At 35.6% G+C, this 18,661-nt stretch overlaps 1 protein-coding gene across 3 annotated transcripts in view; it reads right to left on the bottom strand.

The window, feature by feature from the left end:
* Positions 1–8,905: 8,905 nt before the first annotated feature.
* The window catches only part of LOC113237797 (peroxidasin homolog), a 51,910-nt gene continuing 42,154 nt past the window's right edge, over positions 8,906–18,661 (bottom strand). Inside the window, exons 8-16 of one of the 3 annotated variants that reach the window (XM_026474464.1) lie at positions 17,675–17,753; positions 16,573–16,718; positions 14,999–15,240; positions 14,473–14,605; positions 13,389–13,610; positions 12,585–12,825; positions 11,705–11,851; positions 10,406–10,564; positions 8,906–9,052 (exon numbers count right to left, since the gene is read on the bottom strand). In XM_026474464.1, the coding sequence (XP_026330249.1) occupies positions 10,420–10,564; positions 11,705–11,851; positions 12,585–12,825; positions 13,389–13,610; positions 14,473–14,605; positions 14,999–15,240; positions 16,573–16,718; positions 17,675–17,753 (1,355 nt within the window). In that variant the 3' untranslated portion in view covers positions 8,906–9,052; positions 10,406–10,419. Of the gene's footprint in view, positions 9,053–10,277; positions 10,565–11,704; positions 11,852–12,584; positions 12,826–13,388; positions 13,611–14,472; positions 14,606–14,998; positions 15,241–16,572; positions 16,719–17,674; positions 17,754–18,661 lie in introns of those variants that run through there. The other 2 variants (XM_026474463.1, XM_026474465.1) reach the window with 2 other exon arrangements.

Below are 18,661 nucleotides of genomic sequence, written 5' to 3'. Positions count from 1 at the left end.
CCAAACCATTGAAGCATCCCTCTCTCTATCCTTGTCACTACATCATCTTTCATACCACAACGCTCTCTTACCTCACTGTTTGGCATTCTCTCTTTAAGACTAATATCACACATATTGCGCAAAGCTCTCATTTCTACAGCATTCGTCCTACTTTCATGTTTTTTCTGCCACACCCAACACTCATTACCATATATTAGGGTTGGGACCAGCACGCCCCGATGAACAGCCAAATGTGCCTGTTTTGAGACATTCGATTCACTCGATTTTTGGCTTGCACTCTTGTCTCAATCTCGTCCCTTTCACACTTACCACCTCATGTCAACACTACCCAGATACACAAGTGTTATAGAATATTTTTATAACATTGCTAAGGTCATAATAATTTTCGTCCCTTTGTTTTCAAAATCGATCAGAATCGAGAACTGTGTTGCCTAACGTATATATCACTAAATGTTAAATTTGGCCCAAGAAATGTACGTACAAGAGGCCGTACCACGAAACAGAATGCATTATATCCATGGCACCCGCGACACAGGGTTTCCCTAGTGCGGGGCTATGTTGAGTGTGTGCGTTATTTATTTAAAAAAAAAATTCTCTTCTCTCGACCATCATTAATCTCTTAAGGCGTTTTAGTGACGTCCCCCTACCGAACAACCTCAAAGATCAATTGTCTCAGCTCATTCACCTCTCCTGCTCCAATGGATCCCATTCTCCAGTGGAACTGTCGCAGCAGCAGGAATAAAGAAAATGAAATTCAATTCCTACTCAATAAATACTCTCCTGACGTTTTTGCAGTCCAGGAGATGCGACGAGAGATGAGATGCGACGTCAACCAGGCGATCGAGTACGGTTTCCAGGCTTTTCGTGTCTTCGCGATGACAGGACGGAGTGCAAGGAGGCTTGGCACTCCTAGTGTCAAGAGCCGTAACTATTTCGCAGATTTCCCTTCCCCCTCATAGCGAACAAATTAATGCAGTTGCTGTCAAATTGCTAAAGATAACGTTTCTGTCGGTTTACATTCCTCACCCCAACCTTACATGCCTTGCAGAGTTTTTGGATATTGTCTTCTCAACATGCTTCGGTCACTGTCTGGAACATGGTGGGGTGCTCACCCCTGATCTCAGACGCTTTTGTAGAATGCTCTGATTCGAGCTCATCAGATTGTTCCTTTTTATTTGAACCATGCCATAAATCCTCTTTAAAAGACCTAGACAAAGTACAATATAAACATCTTCGAATTATAACAGGGGCTATGAAATCTTCTCCCACCAATGCATTACAGGTGGAATGCGTGGTCCCCCTTATTTATCAGGAGACAATATTTAGCGGATAGATTTCCTTTTAAAATTATTCAAAATTCATCCCATCCTCTTATAGGTAAATTACATAAATTATCAGAATTTAAATTTCGAGTTCTTAAGTTTTCGCGATTGTTACACATAGGAAATGAAACTATTTTTCCGGATTTAAATCGCGTATATTTGTTTTTTCAAACAAACCGACGTTTCGGGCCGTTTACAGGTCCCATGGTCACGGTTGAACGTATCGCGTATATTTATTTGTTCAACCGTGACCATGGGACCTATAAAGGACCCGAAACGCGTCGGTTTGTTTGAAAAAACAAAAATACGCGATTTAAATCCGGAAAAAAAAATTATATTCTCTACTGACTGGAGACATAAAACTACACCCTGTCTGTTTTTTGCTTTTATTAAATTCATCAGGCTCCCCTGTCCAGTATATCAGTGTACCCTAAACCCTCTCTTCGATATACTCTATCTCGCTCTTATCTATCAACCTGGCATATTACTGAATTTAGGCATTGACAAAAATTCCACTAACTCTGAAGCTCAATTATATACATCAATAATAATCGGAGCGATTGGCTTGTGACGTACACCGATACTTCCAAAATGTCCGATGAAGGATATGTTGGTGCTGCTGTCTGGATACCCAAATTTAAAATTATCCTTCATTTTAAATGTACTCCCCTTTCTTCTGTTTTTACTGGGGAAGCCACTGCTATCCTAGCTCTTCTCTATATTGAGTCTCATAAGCTAGACAAAACTGTCGTATTAACAGACTCGACAAGTTGTCTCTAGGCATTCTGTCCAATCCTTTCCGTAACAGATCCAACTTTCCCTGTGTCTTAAAAATTAGAAATGTGCTGTAAAGTTGCTTCAGTCAAGGAATTAGAGTCTCTTTGGCCTGGATCCAAGGTTATTCTGACATAGTAGCTAACGAGACCGTTGATCTGATGGCAAAAGATGCCACTGAAATTGGATGTCCTACTTACTCTCAAGTATTCTCTCATGACATGTCCTTACTGGCAACTCAAAAGATGATGTCGAATGGGAAGAGAGTAGCAAAGTGAAAGGAAAGCATTATGCGAAGATTCAAACTGTCATCCTGAGTAAACCTTGGCTCTTTAAATTTAACGAAGCATCCAAATCTTGTACCTCCACTATATGTAGACTAAGGCTCGGCCAGTTGAGCACCCCAGTCCACTTAGCTAAAATTAGGGCAAGGGACAGCTCGCTTTGCGAATGCGGGCTGGACGAAGGAACTCCGGATCACATTTTCTTCAATTGTAACAAGTACCCCATCTCCTTGTATAATATCCTCCCCTCATTCATTCCCAAACCCACAAATTTTAATACGATTTTAAGTCTTGTGGATAAATCTTGCATCAATATCCTTTGTGATTATATAACCAGCAATAACATAAAATTATAATTTGTACGTCCTACCTAACATACTTACCTACTAACATTTGTCTATATATATTGTTCTCTGGTCTTTCAGGTAATTCAACAGCTCTGCAACTTTAAAATCTAATAAGAAACTATTTTTTATATCACATTGTGCTCTCATAATACTCCCTGAATAGCAGTCTACAGAAACCCTTAAAATTACTACGCGGAAAACTCGATACTAAAGTGTAGCGCCATTAAGCAAAAAGAAGAAGAAGAAAAATTGCGGCAAGGCTTTTTGTCTCCAAAACATTGTAATTTATGAAATATTTTAGCTATGAATCGATTTATATGAGCCTACTAGATGTACTTGACAAGAGTTGCAATGGAAACGTGTGAACTCTCCTACTCACACTGGGCCAGCTTGACGGCTTATGGCTTTTACCTTCTTTTTTAGAAGAGATCTATGCTCAGCAGAGGGGTCTAATATTTCAGAAAATTTTGCGGGCATAAACACAACAACTAATAAAAAAATAATCGTAGTTGGATGAATATATAATGGCATGTTTACGAGATATTATATATATATATATATACATATTATACGAGTATACATTTTTATATAATAAACTATATAAATGTTAATAAGTGGGGTGTTATAAAAAATAACTTATTATTATTATTTATTTGTTGAGCAATGGCTATAGAGCCATCAGCGTAAACAAGTAACAGATAATTAAGAAACTCAAAATGTATTAATTTGTGAAAAAACTGCAACTACAAAAACCCGCCATTTTTTTTCTTCTCTCTATCTGAAAAATAACGTTTTGATTATAATTGTTTGCACAGTTTAAGCGCGATATAAAAAAATCTTGAAAGTTTTACGTCTTTTCGCATTCGCACAATCTTTAAAATATTTTTGTTTTTCAATGACACTTTCTCTATATTTTTAATCTCGAATTTCATCGCAATCGCATGAAGTGTTTTATAGTGTTTTGAAATTTTATTTGACTGACGTCAAAATGTTAGCAAAGAAACAGAAAATTCAACATACTGCATAACAATATATACCCTCACACTCTAATCTTAACACCCTTAGATAAACTAAAAAAAAAATACAAAGTGCATTCATGTTAATTACACTATCCACCCACTAAACTCCAAATAGAAGCAGAAACTTAATATATATTCCCTACCACAATTTGTGTTTTATATAAATTATTTTTTAAATAAGATTATTTTTAAATTTGGTTTATTTCCGTTATAAATTTTGCCCATACTCAAGAGTCCACATGTAACCAGCCTTGGGATCTCTGCTCTTCGCTGCCTCTTTCTCAATATTTTCAGTCTTTTTAAGAACTTGCTGTAAACTTCCATATAATTTTGGATTTTCCAACATAGGCCTTTCAGCAAGATTTGCAGAGCGCTTTGCAAAGGACCCCCGTTTTCCGAATCTTTCGCGCACGAATTTTTCATATAAATCAACCCCCTCTTCGTCGTAATCAGGGTTTTGTTTTTCCTCTTCTCTGGATTCATCTTTTTCTCTGGGATGCCCGTAGAAACTTGGTTGATAGTTGTCGTCGTCTTCTTTATCGGGCTTTCTGTACTGATTCCTCTCTTTTGTGTGTCCATAGTAATTTAGTGGAGGTTGGCGAATGTCAGGACTATCATGTTCGTCGTCAGAATCATAAACATAGGATAATACATCTTCTGGCAATTTTATTTCAGGTAACTTTAGTGGTGTTTCATCGAACTTTATGTTCAATTTATCATCATACTTTTCAGGTGTTGTTATTTCCAGCACGCCATCATTTGGTAAATCGGATGGACTATCATCAGTTCCAACCACGGGAGCACTAGGTGGAAGCTCTGTAACAGTTTCTGGTATGATAGGTTCCGTGTCAATGTTTTCTTTAGATTGTTCCTTTACGTTCTGCTGGTCGTTGTGTTGGTAATTAGACGGTACCCTTTCGAATTGCTGTTTTAAATGAACGTTATCTGTTTCTACACTTTCTTCAAGAATCTTTCCTCCTTGCTCAATCGACTCTTGTACTCCAAGAATAGATTCCAAACTTTGGTTTTCATCCGAATTCGTTATTTGTTTGCCGTTTTCTTCTTTTGAATTATCTTTATCACCGTGCAGTTCTACGACAGGTCTAATTTCCCCATCATTTAAAATGATTGGATTGTTAGGTGATCGGCTTAAATTATCGGTAATACGAGATCTTAAAGGCGTCCCTGTTTCTTTGACGTCCGGTTTGAAAGTAGTTAGTGGCGTTATTTGTGCTTTAGTATCAACGTCATAATCACTATAAATCTCCTTAACCGGTTCAACAACACCTTTGTCATTTACTTTAATTTTTTCATAGCTGAAATCACCTAAATCAACGTCTTGTATTTTTGAAGGGAAAGTTTTGTTTGACGTTACGGTAGGCGCGCTGTATTTCTCACCATAACTATTTTTCTTGTTTCTCTTTGTCATTATTATGATTGCTTCTTCATCACTTTCGTCATCGTTCTTAACAAGCGGCCTTTTAGGTTTGTTGTCATTCTCGATATAAATGTTTTCGCGATTTATCGTAGGTACATCCTGGTACAATGGCTGAGCATTATCCTTGTACTCTTCATTTTCTCGGCTATCCACATCACCATTTTGAGATTTTGTGTTAGCAGAATTCAGAGCATTATTGTAGTTCTTTTCTCCGCTTTCTTGACTTTCAGGAGCATGTCTTGAGTACGATTTATCATTTTCACGACTTTCATTACTGTCTTTTGATGGCAATGAGTATTTATTTCCATCTTTATTCTTAGGAGGAAAATCTTTTTCAACACTGCTGTATATAGGTTTATTATTACGAGGATAATCATTGTCGTAACTGCCATAATTTTCTTGACTTCTGTGAGGAAATCCCTTCTCCCTATAGTTAGATTTTTGATCATTCTCGTTATTATCTGAATTTTTTCTAGTGACATATTCACGACTATCGATGTTTTGATTTGAGCTTGGTTTTTCTCGATAATCACTTCTTTCTCCGCTATTGTAGTCCTCTCGACTTCGTGGTATATCACTATATCTGTAATCTGCTCGCTCTCCACTTTCTCGATAGGGACCACTGTTCCTCTGATTATTTTCTGTGCTTTCATCACTGCGTCTCTCTTCTTGGGGCGTGTAACGATTTTTTTCGCTACTGTTATCGTTTTCACTAGAATCACTCCTCTTTCTATCATCATTTTCAGTACTACGGTCTTGGTTTTGGTACGAGGCTTTTTCTTTTTCTCTATAATTAGATTTTTCACGACTTTCGTTACTGTTTCCTTGTACGTTTTTTTCTCTGCTATCTTGGTTATATTGTGGATTTCTTTCTTTCTTATAATTACTAGTTTCACCACTGTCGTTACTTTCTTTGTATGGTCTTCTTCTAACTTCTCTGTAATTATCACGGTCATTATGTTCCCTGTCCTTCTCTGTGGGTTTAGGAGGATAATTTAGTTGATTATATTTTTTTCGGAAATGATCTTTTACTTTCTCACTATTTGGTGTCGGGTTACTTTCATGTAAAGTTTCAATATTAAAATCAGCGAGTTGAGCATTTTGAATAATGCCGGAGTTTCTTAAATCAAGAGGTTCTCTATGTCGAGGATGGTGGGTAGTTTTGTAACTGACAATTAAAGGAGCGCTTGCAGCGTATCTAACATGGTCACCGTAATTATCGGTGGACCGTTTCTTCCTATGTATACTGTTTTTAGGATGACCTTTTAATTTAAATGAAAGATCATCATTCTTCTTGTAGACATAGTTCAAAACAGTGTCATTGCCACGGGTTATATTTGGTTTGTTTTTAATACAGTTTTCGTTTGCATCGGTGCAGTTTAAATTTACTAGCTGAATGTCTTTAGCAATACTTCCGTTACTTTCTATCATTTCTTCTTTTGTTTCAAGTTTAGATTGTTCAATGAGTTTCGTATCTTCTACTGTACTGTTAAAATTATCTTGAACCTCCTTTAAAGTTTCGTTTGCTTTATTAGACTCCGTACTCACAGTATTAACTGGTTTTTCATTGTCAGTATCATTTTTAATGGAAATGTACGCCTCAGTAATCTGGAAAAGATTAAATAATAATTTATTGTTACTTATAAGAAAGATGTACCACTCATCAAATAAAGACATTTCTACTTACGGTCGTGCAAATTACATATATTTCTTATGAACTACTGTAGTTACAGGACAAGAAATAAAACAAAATGATGTTTCTAATTCAATGTACTTCTATTTACAAAATACTACAATACAATAAATTCATGCGTATTTAACGAATTACAAAAGACTACACTACAAAAATATTTACGATGACAATGAAATAAATAAAAATAAACAAGTGCTGTGAGATGTGAAGCCTAACAATTAAATTTTGACCCAGACCTTTATCTTTAAATTTCGCAAAATAAAGAGGATCAAAATCTAACTTACAACATACCGTTCATCAGGTGCAGTAATAAACTGAATACTCTATCTAAGTATAGCATGTAACGAGAGGGTGCAAAATTTCCTTTAGTATAATATGAAAGTGTCCAGTATAACAATTTTAGCTAGAAATAAAGTTTTCTTATACTTTTTACAAATTTGTCGTCACTGGAACACAAAACAAACAAGTATTGAAGTTGTTTTTTTTTTGTCAAATATAAATTTTATTTTTGGCTAAAGTTCTATGATGTCGTGGACACTTTAATATTAAAAAATAAGTTGCACCCTTTTGCACCCGATTTAATTGACGATTCTCAGTTTTTTTTTTATTTCATCGTTTTATTTTGTATACCATTATTTGTATATACCATTGGCCATAACACTGAAAACTAGGCAGTTTGGTTTTTGACTCAAAACCTCTCCTTTTGAAGGAAAAGAATAAATAAATAAACAACAGTCCACAAACCCATAGAGGAAGGAAACATAGTCTAAGCACAAACCGTAGATGGATAATCGTGACAATTTGCCATAAAACATTTCGTACTGAAGATTTGGCTTTACTTTAAATGAAATCAATGAAGGAAAATTAAAATCTGAGATCAGGCTTAGCCTGAAAAATTTTACTACTACTTCCTACGTAGACGGTTAAGTCTACGCCACAATAAGTATATTTATAAAGTCTGACAAGTAGCCATACTGGACACGAATTATTTTATAGGTTAAGTACAACATTACGTTAATTATTTGTTACCTTTTTAAACTGATGGCTCTATAGCCAATGCTGAATAAACAATTCAATTCAAATTAGACATAGGTCATTATTATATCAGTGGGTGGCAAATGATTGGTTAATTTAGTGATACAATTATTATATTAATTTTAAATAATTGAAATAAAAAAAAACTGAAATGCGCACATTATTTGAAAGTTGCCAAACCTCTATATGAAAATACTTGTTTTGGACATAGGGTACTAGCTACATACATGTTCAAATGAGTATTTCGAAAAAAAGTAAATAACACCTAAATTCGATTAATTAAACTACACCATATGTATGTATATATATATATATATATATATATATATATATATATATATAGCATGTAGCGGTTACCCTTTAAAGTCTACATGTGAACAAAGCGCAATAATACAAACAGCTATAATGTAAAAACGACAACAAAAAAGTTGAGCTACAAATATATGGCAATCAAGCTTTTTGGGCTATGCTAAAAATACTTTTGTACAGTTCTTAATCTATTACATAAATAGGTATTTTCCGATGAACATGCAAAATACTTACTAGGTGCTTATATTATTGTTAGGATTCAATTGCATGTCCATTAAAAAACATAATTGACCTTGATTTTGACTATTTTTTTTACTGATATATGAAGTGCGTACCACAGGATTACTTTCATTTATCTCGAAACCTCGAAACTTGATACTTCCTCATTAAAACCAATTATACTTTTTCACTTCTCATGCTCTTAAAGTTCGTATTTATGCTGGGTGTAGGCTGCATAAAATAGGATTTTATGCTCTAGTGCATAAAATAAAAAAAAACATCACATTAATATGACTAATTGTTGTAATTTTCCATTCAATTTTAAATAATCGTTTATTTGTAATATTGCTGTTTAATTTCCTCGCAATCGAAGTGAAAAGCAGAGTGTATTATAACTCGTTTTAAAACCCATTTTACCCTCGACTTAAGTAGCCATATATATACTCGTCTCGGGTAAAATGACGCGTTTTATGCCCTTGTTGTACAATCTGCTATTGTTTCACGACGTAGGACAAAAGTGTTTTGTCTTAATAATAGCAAAGCTGTGTTAAAAGGTTTTGGACCAATGGAAAATACCCTGTGTAAATAGGTCAATGATGTTTAGATCAAGCTGAATAGAGGCATCTTTCGTTTAGGTATGTGTGACAAGTACAGGCCAAGCATAGGCCAAGTCAAGGTCAAGGAGACGTCCTGCTTTGATAATTAACATTCAAATTCAACTCTATTCCGCTTACAATCAAAACTCCATAGTGTCAGGCTCGATTTGCTCTTGACTGTACTAAAGACAGAAAGATATTGGAGAGTAAGTTAAGTTTTCCAAGACCTTAAGTCATCATTGGAGAACTGTGTCTTTTAAAAAAATACAAATTAACAGTAACTCTGTTAATTACTTGGTTGTGTTACCCTAGTTTAAACCAATGTCCATTGGTAGCACCTGCACAAAAAGCTTCAAAATTAAATGTTAGGGGGAAGCGGGGCAGATTCGTACACTTTTTTTTAAACTTTAATTTTGTACTACTAAATGTAGATGGATGTTTTTTAAAATTTATTTAAAAGAAATCTTCATGTATTCTTTCAAAGTCACATGCAATTCTAGTTTTTGGAAACACCAGTTTACCATATATTAAGACATAAAACCCTGTAAAGTGAACAAAACTGCAGTGGCACTCGTATGTGTGTCGCTTATTTTTTTAGTCAACGGCTGTGAAAACACTTTGTGACTTGTCGTACGACAACGGCTAACTGGTGAGCTGCGTTATCGCATGTCTATTACTCACACGTACAAAGGCACGTTTTAGTATTATCATCACAACTAATATTATGTTTAAATGCATGGAGATAATGCAGGTGTATGAATGTGCCCTCTGTATCAAACTGCCCCGCTTTCCCCTACGTATTTGCTATTATACTTACTTACTTTCCTCAAACTCTGTTTTTTGTTTCCTCGGTAGAAAATTGTCCATAGGACTTAAGGGTCGTATTTCAGAACTGTACTCAATGCTCAAGTCAGGATTTCAGCAGACTTGAGTATGATTTCAAGCACTGGAAATACGACCCTAATGGCAAGGACTTGAGTATGATTTCTAGTGCTTTGAATCATACTCAAGTCCTGACTTGAGCATTGAGTAGAGTTCTAGAATACGACCCTAAGGGTCGTATTCTAGAACTCTACTCAGGATTTGAGTATGATTCAAAGCACTCGAAATCTTACTCAAATCCCTGCTATTAAGGTCGTATTTCCAGTGCTTGTGTTTCCAGTGTAATCCTGACTTGAGCTTTGAGTAGAGTTCTAGAATACGACCCTAAGACTTAATAGTTTTTTTTTTTCAATAGATACATTTATGACTAAGGTTGAGACATTACAACAGGTGATAGAGCCTTGAAAAATTGTAAGTGTAAGAAAGACGCATCAATTCAGCTTACAAACATCAATACTAACTATAGATGACTAAGTTTCTACTAGCTACTTGCATTGTGTGCTACTTCTTGCCTAAGAAGGGGTCATAGTCGAATCTACTCACAAACTGCTTAGCACCGCTGTGGAAGGGGTTAGGCCCCGGCTCCGCCCATTTGCTGAAGTCTATTGACGGAATTATACCACTTCTGCATGGTACTCTGGGGTTGCTGTAAGGAAATTAACAACTTTAGTAAATACTCTTTCGTTCCAACATCAACGTTTAACACTTTATTTTTACGTGCTCTCGCGTTTTTACTTTATGGCAGCAACATTTGCCGTGGTAATGGAGTTTTACGGTGCAAGTTGTTTTGAGATACCCAGTTATGTGAGTTCTTTTCCTTACTTTGGATTGTTGTTTTTTGCGTGCGTATAAGTATCACGAAACCAATACTGTCGTAACTAAAAACTGTGGAAATGAGAAAACACGGTTTTAAAAATTAAAAAAATATTAATGAAAACAATATAAGTATATTCTCGTTTATTAATGGATAATTAAATATTATGTATAAATAAAAATAATTACATTATTCGCAATAAAACCCAATCAGTATTTTTTTAAATTTTCATATTGTGTTTTCTCTATTCCACAATTTTGGGTTACGACAATATTTGGTTTCATGTGTAGTATGTAAAAACATTTTTCATTTTGCTTTTAATCTCATTTTGTATGGTGCCAGTAAACACAGTTCCAAAGGCGCAAATCCGAGTTCCATCTTCAAATGTTTTAAGAGCTATTATTATTTTCCCTAATGGCTATCACTATAGTTTATATAAAAAATATGGCTATCGTCGCCAGTGTCAGCTAGAATCGGAGTCGTTTTATGAGTTTACAACAGGTATAAAATTCAAAGTCAAAATTCTTTACACATTAACGAAGTGTCATTGAATGAAACAGTTGCCCTCGTTCTTTTTTGTTAAAGTATTTTAGTTATAGGGCGTTCCATTTTGCGAGGTTTTCGTTGTAATGGTTAAGTCAACTTTGATGTGGGTGATTATCGTATCTCATTAATAGCGCTGCCAGCTGAGATAATATGTTAAGATACTGTGCAAATAATTAAACGAAGCACGACCTTTTTAGTCGAAACTTATAAGAAAGTTATAGCTTTCATCAATTAATCTCTTTTATGTTTAAGTATTGGTAACAAAGGCATAGTAAATATTCCACAAAACTAATATTACAAAACAAAAACCTTAAGAATCCTTAAAACTAGAATGCCTTCTATTACATCCGACACACACATCAATTGCCGAAGCGAGGGGAAACAAGTCGTGTCATCTCATGCACGTCTTTGTTTATCGATACTTACAGTTCGTGGTCAGGCAACACCATGGGGTAGAGCTGTACTGTGTCTATGATGTCTGTGTTGTCGCAAATTATTCTCGCAAGTCGCGCCTTTTTCACCTCCACAAGTTGTTCTGGTGTGAAAGATGATGGCTGGTTTGGCAGTTCATACCTGGGCAGATTAGAACTATGTTATATACGAGTATTTGATAGATACATAGATAAAAACTTTATTCACTTCCATGACAGCTTATTTACATAGGATCCACTAAAACGAACACCATAATTATTATTATATTGAACCACTTTTAAAAATAACAATTTTTTATAAGAAAAGGAACGTATAAGTACTAATTAAAGTAAATAGTTTAGGAAGCCACGGCAGTGAAAAAGCGCTGGTTCAGCATGAATGTCGCAGTTTCCTACGACGTTGGTATTCTCTGACAGTCATCTGGCGTTATCGTTTAATTTAATAAACATTTTAATTATATTTTTATTTTATGAGAACAACAATATGATACCAAAATGTGCGCGTGTGAGTGTATTAATGTGTGCATGAGTATGTGCGTATACGTGTGTTTATATCAATATTTTAAGTTACAAGATAGTTATAAGCAAATTTGAAAATGTATGTATTTATGTTGATACTATGTAAAATAACTTGCGTTTGTATGGATGTATTATTGTATATTACTTATGAACATACCTGACATTAAATATCGCCACATAGAGATCTCACAGTTACAGTAAACGTAAACGAGGACAAATATACCATTGATAATACCTACAGCCCCAATTTCGATTTATTAGATTTAGAGGATATACTTTATATAAGTGAATTTAAGGAACGATTGTTCATTATAGCCCGTACACGTAGTATCTTAGACTTTGGTGTGGTTACTTACCAAAATCTATCGCCACGCCTTGAATAAGAGAACTGTGTAGCAATAATGCAAGCAAAAGTAGGCCCCAGCATAGACCCCGGCAGAGGCCGCTCGGATACACCACCGGACCACAAGTCGACGTCAATGGGATGCTCAAAGATACTTTCGTATTTACGGATAGTGTCGTTCGACATTGAACCGAATAGATCTTGGAAGGTATTAGCACCGGAAAGTCCGCAGAACTTTCTGAACTCCATGTAACCTGTAAAAATATTTTAAATTATTGTAATATGGTAAAGATGAGAGAAGATTAAATTTTATTTTAAACATTAAAAACTATATTTGTGTTTTAGACTCGACAATTAGTCAATAAGTACATATATTTATCGACTGCTAGCTACCTAAGAGATTTTTCCTTAATTTGTCACCGCTTATAGCAATAACGTCCAGCTATAAGCACGTAAATACGAAAAATCTATTTACCCCCTGAAATTTGCGGTTAGGTTAATTAATTTAGGATTTATTATAAAGAATTAGGATTTCTGTAATCCTAATTCTTTAAATTCCTAAAAAAAAAACAATAATCCCAGATTATAATCCCAGAGGATAAAAATCCCTAATTTATCCTCTGGGATTATTTAGAAAAATAATTTCAATTGATTCTGCTATGCGCCTTCTGGATAAAGTTTATCAGAGTAAAGGTAATTTCTTTACTCTGCTACCCATAGTTTACGACAAATTATTATTCATTATATAATATGATTAAACATTTATATGTTCAATGTGTATTTCCAACCGCATTATATTTTTAAATGTTGAACATACCTGGCAGTCCGAACTCCCTTCCTCGTTGCATGTTGAAAGACACAAGGTCCATGCCAAACCGGGCACCAACCTTCTTAAAGAGATGGTTAGTTACTTCCTGAGTGATCGAGTCGTCCATAGCCTGTGCCACTTGGTTCATGAGACCCATCACGTATTCGTCTAGAACGCCAGCGCGATATAAGTCGTACGGTCTTCGGATCAGGTCTGACAATCGCTTCGATGCTGTGAAAGTCATAAAAACGTATAATTGAAACTGTCTTCACTAAATTTCGGTAGGTATACATAATTAAGCGCATTAGATGCTACACGAGGAGGTCTTGTTAACAATTACCAGCGTATCCAATTTAGAAAATAAAATGTTCTAAATGGGCTTTGGTTCTGCCGTTCAGGGTGGTGCGTTGTGATTAATGATATGGTTACCAGAAGAGCTTAATTAGTGGTAGATTGACTAAGTTGTTTTCGACTAAGCAAAATGCTATTTGGACTCCTGGTTGGTAGGTTTTAATGGAGTGTTTACGATCATATTTTCGTTTATAGCAATATTTTTTTACCAATATTTTTTTTATCGTATTTTTATAAATACGATGTCTAGTCAGATACCTCCAATCCAAGTAGGTATCCAATCAGATACCTACTTGGATTGGATACCTTAACCTCTACTTACATGAATATTCATAAGTAGAGGTTAAGGCAATTAGTATTCCTTATTGGTATCTCTCCTTCTTCTGCCTTTGATCAGTTCTTCATATGAACATTCAGACATTAGGCGTGTGTGAAGATCCTATTTTTCCCATTTTTCCCCATTTTTCGGGGTGTAACTTTTTCACGTAACTGGTATAGGCCCATTAGTTTGGCAGACATTATGACCGCTGTATCAATTCTAGTCATACAATGCTGGTTAGTATTTCTGACTTGTTTGGTGTCATATTGGTGTAATATCCGTGTCTAGATTGTATGATAATGGATGCAAGTTATAATTTGTCTTAAAGGTGATTTATCACCTGCATTTGCAAGCACAGAATTGTTGCTACATGGCGCAGGGAAATTTTATTAATATTTTTATTTAGATACGAATGTTATTTACCAATAAATTTGTGAGCCTTGGACCATCTTTCTACGGCAGTGGGTAGCAGAGAGTGTCCGAAACGATAGGCGGCTGCGGCGAAAGCGTCGATCACGTCGGGATTAACATTCGGGTCGTATCCGTCCCAGTATCCCTAAAATTGACAGTGAAGGTGTTAAATCTGATTTAATCACTTCAATTGAGTAAAAGTAAGTTGTTTAATTTTTCACATGTGGCAATTCATTGAGTCGAACGTCCACTATCTTCACTATAATTGAGATACCTTTTATCTTCATGAATTTTAGCTAAGTTATTAGTTGTGTTAAGAAGAACAGTGTCAATTAATAAAGTTACTCTAAAACGATGTTTTTCAAACTAGTTTATATCGATCCTGTGGACCCCTCCACAACCAAAAAAATGGGGGACTACGCAAAACAGAAAAAAATTACACGTGGTCTACGGGTCAAAAAGTATGGGAACCTCTGCTCTAAAGGAAGTGGAGTGTTAAACCTGGTCAAAGACAACTTTAAGTAGGACACACGACTACCTCTTTTTGGAGCACCAAACCGAATTTGTCCATCACGTCTTTTCCAAGCAGGATAGGCAGGAACTCATTGTACGTAATATGTTGAATCTCAGCAATATTAATGCGACGGGCTTCTTGGTACAGGGTCTCGTCGTCCCAGTGCAGGTTGACGGCTGCCAGACCGTTGGCTATGCGATTGTGTTCCCGAGCCATTAGAATGTGCATCACTGCCAGGACCAACTGCTCGTTCACTCGGATTTCACCTGGAATTTTAAATTAAAATTAAAAGCACATTTCTACGAACACGTAGAAACTTCTTCTTTTTACAGACGAAGTGTGATCCTCTTTTGGATATTTACTAATCAAACATTCGGTAGATAGATCGAGTAATTAATAACGAAAGTCATAATTTGTTTGTTACCAATTAAATATTGTAGTTTCAAAATGACATCAGTTTAAAATCACGTACATTTTATACAAAAAGACAAAATATTTTTTATACATTTTGAAAAAAACTTGATGTAAATAACGAATTACCTCTAAGTAATTAAATGTTATGTTTACACTTCGTTTTTATATGAACATCAAAGTATGAATTGCCTAAAGTCTGGGACACTTTTCTTAAGGACGGGATAACTTAGCTATAATCCATCGCAAATTTTTAGGTGTTTGTAGTGATATACGATGAATAAAATTATTTCTAGAAATTTGTAAATTACGTCATTTCCAAGATTGTTGTTTGTACTTATGTGTAAACAATCTTGTGCCTGTGCCTGTGGGTAAATATGTAGAGTAAGGGTTCTAACATTACTAGGTTTTAACATTTCTAGAGTTCATAGGACAAACCACAGAGGCAAACGCGTGTTTATATTTATCTTTTTTTAACCGACTTCAAAAAAAGGAGGAGGTTATTAATTCGACTGTATTTTTTTTGTGTATATGTTACGCGATTACTCCGGCTTTTGAGAATCGATTTTGATGATTCTTTTTTTTGTTAGAAAGAGGGTACCTTGGTATTGGTCCCATTTAAATTTGATAAACATATTCCACCTCTAAGGGTGGCAAACTAGGGGATGAATCTGGTTTCGCGCACTTTTCGGTTACCGAGTCCAACAAAACTTGGCAAATAGACGTAATTCCACGAACTTTGCAATTATTATGATACCAAGTAAAGGGACAATCAAATCATGTAAGCGACAAGCCTCAGAACTTTAAACCGCAAGGATCTGAGCCATTCTGCCTTTGCGCCCGTCATCCTGAGACCCAAGTTAAAAAGTCCCATGTGCCTGTAATTTCACCAGCACCTTTACCCTTTAAAACCGAAATGCAGTAATGCTCGATGGCAGAAATTTCTTCCCTTCCTTTTAGGAACTTTGACCCTGGACGAATTCTTTCACAAGGAGCTCTATTGCTACTAGATTACTTATCTATTTAATATAGAACGAAAACCTTTTTGATAACTCTCACTTGTCATTTTCCTTATCAAATTCCTAATTGTTTTGAACGTTTACTTTCTGAGCGCACGTAGGTAACAGCAGCAAGCAAAATACTAAATAACGAGCTTGCTCAGCTTTCTCTCAAGTTTTTGCACTCACCAGCTTCAAAGCAGTACATGTTCTTGTTGGGCCTCGTGCAACCTTCGTCGGGAATATCAAGCTTGAGTGGCAACAGGTCCTTCAGTCCGTACTCCTTGAACACGGGGTTCATTCGCAGAAGACCGCCGTAACCGGTACGTAGTTTTCTATGGATAGGTTTTGTGATGCAAAGAATAAATATTTTACATAATTATTTCACGTATTTTGTACCATTCGATTCGGCTGAACGATTAAAATGCTGGAGTGCCACGTAAAGGTCCCGGGTTCGATTGACAGGCCCGGTGAAACATTTGTATGGCCTACATTTATTTCTGTCGTGAGTTTGGGTGTAATTTGTGGTTGGCTGTGTGTGTTCATGATACCCGCGATGCAGGGTTTCCCTAGTGCGTAATTATTATTATTAATTAAAACACTAAACAAAATAACATCAGTTCGGGATCTTCTTAGTCTTTATGCAAGGTGCCTATTTGGTATGGAACTAACTACGTGATTCTGTTATAATATTAGGTACGTATAATATGTTGAAGCAACGTGACACCTTTAGTAGGTACGTCACTGGCTTGCGTATTAAAGGAAAAGTTAAGTAGGCATAAGATTCTTTATATTGTAATTCAATAACTAATTTGCTTCTATTTGATCCACGAACGAATACTATCTAAGATTGTTCCTGTTTCACTATATGTCGTTAAGTAGATGTCCTCCCAACTATTTTACTGCACGGACAACCTAATATGAGACTCGTCTAAGTCTAGGATATATAAATAATTACCTAAAAACCGGCGGACGACAAGGCAGAGGATATTAAATTTATCAATGTATATTTTATACTATTACAATTGTAATAAGGTATAAATTCCAATGCTCTGACATGCGGAGAGAAATGCGCCGATGCTCCGAGGTCGCTTTCAAGAGCATCGCAATTTATACTTTATTCTAATTGAAATAGTATAGAATGTAAAATTGATAAATTTTCCTTCCTTAAGGTACAGTAGTTATTATGAAGATTAACAAGAAGTAGGAATTATTGACATAGCTGTTTTACGTTTTCGATTTCGATAAATTGGCCATACATTTGAAGATAAGAAACTAAAAAGGAACTCACCTGGCAAACTTATCGGTGACACCATAAACAGTGTTCCCATCGAGAGCTCCTGTCAGCGTGTTGAACGGAACCCTGGACCCTATTACACACAATTTTACTCATTATTACAATCGTAAGGGGAAAATGTCACTGGTTTAAGTCCAGCCGGATCAAAGGGATTTTTTTTGGAGTTAACTGCCTCCGTGGTCGAACAGTTATAATGCTGGTTTGCCATGCTAGAGGTCTGGAGTTCGATTCCCGGGCCGGGAGAAATATTTGTTTGATCTACATTTATTTCTTTTGTGTGTTTGGATGTAATTTATGGTTGTCTGTCCATGACACCTGCGATAAAGGGTTCCCCTAGTGCGGGGCTATGAGTGTGTGCAAAAAAATGTTTGTCCGGTCTATGTATCATTTACAGCAGTTATAACAACAAACTAGTAGAGTACTTTTACAAGAAATATATAAATAAACATTGCAACAATAAAGCGACATCTTTTGTCAACCGTTGGTAGCTGTAAAGGTACCTGGCTGTGTGAAGAAAAAACTTTCATAGTTTTTTTGCATGTGGCGCTACGGCAAAAAAACGGTTAAAAATAAAGATCTGCAGCAAGCACATTGAACAACGTACCCCTCATGGAAGAATGGCATAAGTGGAGTTACGTCAAAAACATTTATTTACAATAACAACAATAACATTTATCCTCTCCAATTCGAGTAACTCTATCTACAATATTAGTTGATAGAGTTACAAGAATATTGGAGAGTATGTGGGTTATATTTTTTTGCAACTAATGGAGCAAAGAACATGTTTGACGTAACAACACTTATGCCATTCTTCCATAACGGGTGCGAATTGTGAGGTCTGCTGCATCAACACCATCAGAGCCTAAGTCGAAAATGTGTCTGGTTCAAGTCAAGCCGGATGCAAGGAATTCTTCTTCGAGTTTGTTCCATTTTGTGTATCAATTATTGATAACAACAGACTAGAGGAGTACTTTCACAAAA

Source organism: Hyposmocoma kahamanoa, unplaced genomic scaffold (assembly GCF_003589595.1).
Source record: "Hyposmocoma kahamanoa isolate Upper Pololo Valley unplaced genomic scaffold, ASM358959v1 94, whole genome shotgun sequence".
NCBI classification, from domain to species: domain Eukaryota; kingdom Metazoa; phylum Arthropoda; class Insecta; order Lepidoptera; family Cosmopterigidae; genus Hyposmocoma; species Hyposmocoma kahamanoa.
Note: the sequence above shows the minus strand (reverse complement) of the source record. Positions and strands in the feature narration are given on the sequence as shown.